This window comes from Engraulis encrasicolus, unplaced genomic scaffold, assembly GCF_034702125.1.
Source record: "Engraulis encrasicolus isolate BLACKSEA-1 unplaced genomic scaffold, IST_EnEncr_1.0 scaffold_100_np1212, whole genome shotgun sequence".
In the NCBI taxonomy this organism is placed as follows: Eukaryota; Metazoa; Chordata; class Actinopteri; order Clupeiformes; family Engraulidae; genus Engraulis; species Engraulis encrasicolus.
Genome location: NW_026944471.1, coordinates 142,501 through 147,500, shown reverse-complemented (window position 1 = coordinate 147,500; position 5,000 = coordinate 142,501). Strand labels below are relative to the sequence as shown.

At 45.7% G+C, this 5,000-nt stretch overlaps 1 protein-coding gene across 5 annotated transcripts in view; it reads left to right on the top strand.

Moving 5' to 3' along the window:
* The first annotated feature begins 3,109 nt into the window (after positions 1 to 3,109).
* Positions 3,110 to 5,000, top strand: part of LOC134441954 (alpha-parvin-like) — a 17,954-nt gene continuing 16,063 nt past the window's right edge. For 2 of the 5 annotated variants that reach the window (XM_063192333.1, XM_063192335.1), the window contains exon 1: positions 3,110 to 3,592. In XM_063192333.1, coding sequence (XP_063048403.1) covers positions 3,451 to 3,592 — 142 coding nt within the window. In that variant the 5' untranslated portion in view covers positions 3,110 to 3,450. The remainder of the gene's footprint in view (positions 3,593 to 5,000) is intronic. The other 3 variants (XM_063192337.1, XM_063192332.1, XM_063192336.1) reach the window with 2 other exon arrangements.

Genomic DNA, 5,000 nt, shown 5'->3' with positions numbered 1-5,000 from the left:
GCAATTTTAACACACTATGTGAAGAAGCCTGTTTTAGAGGCCTGTTTTAGAGGGGGATGATTTTAGACCATTAGGGCTGGGCGGTGTACCGTTAAAAAAAACGTGATAACACTTTTTACCTACACAAGGTTCACTTTTTGATGAGAAAAACGAACTCTTGAGTTTTTTTTCCCCAAAAAAGTGATTGAAATAGAAATGGAGATTAATTAAAATTCAGGATTTTATCAAATTTTTTTACATTTAATTTTAATTTCAATCTTTTCTTCAGAAACATTGAGATGCGGGGGGGGGGGGGGGGGATTCATTTTCATCAAGAAAACCCTGATACGCATTTTTTCCAGAACCGCCCAGCCCTACCCCCCATCCCCCTACGACTAGAGCCCTACCTGGAGTTGGGGTTTGTACTGTAGGCCTACATCATGACAAAAATAATCACTTTGCCAATATGAACGACTATATTCCTTTCAGAACTTTCAAAATGACACATTCATGTCAGTTCAGTCATTTGCAAAATCTACCTGCTTTGAAACCTTGTGATCACGTGCTGATAGAGCCTAATTAATGAAGGGAATGTAATGATTTTGACCAACAAAACTGAAACAACTACAGAAGGGTAAGGCCATTTTTTTTCGATGGTATATGCATCGTTCTCATGGGCCACTGATTGGTCTTGGCGCTGTCGGTTGAAGCGACATTTGCTTCCCCCCATTCCTCAAATCACTATTCACCGTTAATCAGTCCACGGGCATTGCTGTCGGAAGTTGTGGTCTATCTTAGCCTGGGAGTACCCATGCTGCCTTGCGCATTCTTTTCGAATTGCTGGAGTATGGCGTTTGCCGCCAGACAAGGTCTATCTCGCAACTGGGCTTAATTTTAAATTTAGTGAAGGGGGTGTTTGACCAGCATTGTGAACTTACACAGCCACTAATTCCATATTTTTCACTGTCCATCTCGCAACAATTGACTTCCACTTCACACACATTTTAGGCAGCGGATTGATTTTACATGATTGTTTGTTAACTTCAACGAGGGTGTAGCAGGTTATAGCAAAAATACTGAATCAAACGAAGATATCGCAAACCACGCCCACTCAATACAAAAGCGTGTGCTCAAGTTGGGTCTCCTAAGGGGGCGTTGTCCCCTACTTCTTCTTCTCTTTTTGAGGTGTTTGCGCAAGACGTGCGCTACCGCCATCTACAGCGCTAAGGGGACGTCATTGATTCTCAACCTCAGGACTCCGAAGGTCTCCTAACCGAAGGTCTCCTAAAGGGGCGTTCACCCGACATAAAGTGGATACCGGAAAGGAAACAAAATGACGCTTCTTGGTTACATCCAGTTTCTTTGGTTATAGGCTGCCTGCTGATGAGCAACTTTTTAGGTTGATAGCAGCAGTGGTGTGGGAGCTGGCGCCACCCTGTTCCTTAGGAACCGTTTAGAATGGCGCAGGCTCACCCGTGCTCGGCCATTATGCATGCTGTCGGACTTTCTGATCCCTGTCCATCTCGCAAAAAACTTGGGGTTATTTTTAAATGTAGCGAAGGGGATGTAATGAATTTTACCAGCATTGTGAACGTAGGCCTAGAGTCATAAATTATTTTGGCAACGGTAGCCTAATTAATTCGACAGGATTGTGAACCTAAGTCACAGTCCACAACAACATTGTGAACGTACACGATCACATATTCCATATTTTTTGACAACGTAATTAATTCGACACCATTGTGAACCAAGCGATCTGCGGGGGTGGTCACTGTCCTTCTCGCAACAGCAATGATAACATAGGCCTAGTCTAGGCCACACATCAGAAATTGAATAATTTTGGTAGCGGTGGTAATTCATTTGACGGGACTGATTACTGCCTGCGGATGAAGGCTGCCTGCAGATGAACAACTTTTTAGGTGAAATGCACTTGGTGTTGTAGCTGGCGGCAGTAAGTACATTCGACATGACAACGCAGATATGCGCATGAAGACAGCAATGCACCCTGGATCAAAATGCTGCATGACGGTTAGATTTCCTGTCAAACTTCGAAATTTCGTCGACGTTGCGTTGACGAGGTGACATGTCACATGGTGTAAAACTATCGCGGGATGAATGCGGCTGCAGTCAGATCTTGCAACCTCTGCAGTTGCTTATCCCCTTCAACGCTCGTCGGCGGACTGCCTCCGAGGTCACGCGCCCATGAACTGGTTGGTCAACAACTCACTCACGTGTGTATATGGGTCTTGTCTCACACCTCTACACAAGTTTGCGCAGGTCCCCACTTCAGCTCCTCCTCACTGCCTGTCCCCCCACTCCTCACACGTGGTGTGTTAGTAGAGCAAACCGGTGCGAGCTCATCGTCTCGTTCATATTTGTGGCCGACTGCAAATGCGCTGTATTTAATAACATCCACATCGTGACAACAAGTTCTCGCTCACGTGCTTCCGTCAATGTTGATCGACAGCATAGAACTCGTATTCACCTACTCTCTCCCCTGTTCCTTGCTGAGAAAGGCGCAGACACGCCTCTGCTCAGTGCTCACCGTGCGCACCTTGTGGCAGGCAGTGGAATAGCAGCGAACTAACAAACACAGACAACAAACACACACACAGAAACCCAGGCGATCACATAACCTCCTGGCGGAGGTCATAATTGTATATATGAGCTGAATTACTTTCAAGTATAGGCCCTCTACAGGCCAATATGTAGGGCCTACCTGAAATACTACTACTACTACTACTATATATATATACATATATATAGTAGTAGTAGTAGTAGTAGTATTAGTATTTCAGGTATACTACCACAAATCGGCCTGTAGAGGGCCTATACCTGAAAGTAATTCAGCTGCATGTATGTATGCTGCCCACGGACCCATACAGAGAGCAGCCTACTACTCTACACACACTGTGGGTGTGTGTTTATGTTACTGCCCAAAGTCTCCCTCTCTCATCTGTAGGCTACAGCCAACTCCTGCTTTCCATTTATTCTCTTCGCCGCGCCCCTCCCGCGCCTTTCATCTCCCTGTCACAATCTCTCTCTCTCTCTCTCTCTCTCTCTCTCTCTCTCTCTCTCTCTCTCTCTCTCTCTCTCTCTCTCTCTGAATAGGTGGTTGCTTCGCGCGTAGGCTACCATGCTTAATGGAATCATGTATTTTGTTAAACCCAGGCGAGGTGGCATGTGTGCCACTCGCGCTAAACGGAGAGTTGACGGATGTAACGGGCCAGCCTCCCACATCCTCCTCCAGCGGGGGAAGTAACGGGAGGAGCTCGAGGACTCGGGGATCAGATAGCACGGCACGCACGCGACACCGCCCCTGTAGTGGCGTAAACAGCTGGAATAGGCAACGAGTCCGTTAGGCAGTAGACTTTAGCGGGCAATCTGGAGTTAAAGTTTACCGTTATAACACTAAAACTAGAGTAACTATAGTGAACTGCCGTAAACGCAGCGTTCCGTTTCTCCTCCTCCATGGCCTCTTCCTCTCCGCAGAAGACTCCCTCCTCGCCCTCCAAAACTCCCACTCCCAAATCGCCTCCGTCCCGCAAGAAGGATGAGACTTTCCTCGGCAAACTCGGCGGCACTCTGGCCAGGAGGAAGAAAGCTAAAGAAGGTGTGTTTGTGTTTTGGGGTATAGTTTACACACGATTTCGCCGTGAAGACGTTAATTCAATGAAGTCAGCGCAGTGCGTCTCTCTCAAAAGTGTGCATCATAAGTTAACGGTTTTCACCGCAGTCAGTGACAGACAGTAAACTCAGGAATGTTCAGATCTCTCAACATTCCATTTACCACACTCTGTCACCAGAGCTCATTCATTGTTGTTCTGGTCTGTTTTGGTGTCTGAGCTGCGCTTTAATGGTTTATTCTATTGAGCTACGTTTCCATTAAAGAACATCAAAGTGCACTCTTGTTGCGCGTCTGCAAATTGTCATCTGCCTGTAGTTCGTCTCGGTCTGACTCTGTAATGACGTCATCCGATGCTGGAAGCACGGGCCCTTTTCTCCCCGGGTGCTCCGAGACCGCTCGTGTCCTTTTAAGGCGAACTGTCGGTTTTTTTCCGTTGCCTCGTGCGGTCGGTGTTGGCCGGGGCTCGGGGCGTGTTTGTCCTCCGCGGCCTTCTCAGCTGCACACGGGACACTGTCAGGGAGCAGTGGGCCTACTGTAGGCTAATTACTAATGTGTACACTCTATACTTCCAAACTTTGTTCTTCTAAACTTTCTAGGCTGCTTGACTTTTGACTATTGACTGTAGGCTATCTGACATCTGTTAACTTCTGGTACTTGAATGTAGGCTTCTATATTAATGTAGCCTACTCCATACAGACATAGACCGACTTCTAGATGTGAGTAGGCCTACAAAATTGGTACATGGTGTTACACTGGTGTATGGTATTAATAGATATCGTTACACTGGTTTATATTACACTGTAGGCCTACATAATGTGGTAGAGCCACTGTAGTGAACCATTAAATGAAAGTGTTACCAAGTTGTTATTTGTTTTTGTTTTTTGCAACTACACAAAGATGTGTAGGCTAGGCTATGCCAAAAGTCTGTTTTCCAACATGACTCCTCTCGTGAGTCATCATTGCAGGAGACAGGCAGACACAGCAGGGTTATCCATCTCATCATCTATCTCAGTGGTTCTCAAACCTTTTGTGTGAAGTACCACCCGAGAAAATATTGAGCTCTCCAAGTACCACCTTGACAACCAACATTAGAATATGGCAGTAAAGGCCTTCCATATTCACTTTTGACGGTAATATACAGGACAGGTTCATAATGGCATCAATAGCTACACGTTCACATTCAGTGCAAGTTTGTTTTTAAATTTCTTGCTTGCCTGGCATTATTATGCATTATGTTTCAAATTCATTCAGTTCAATATTACAAAATGTGAGACCAAAGAGACAATTTCGACTGCAACAACTTCAAACAAATCAAATCAATGCACAAAAAATTTATTCTTCCAAGTACCACCAGAGGTGTCTCAAGTGCCACCAGTGGTACGCGTATGTAACG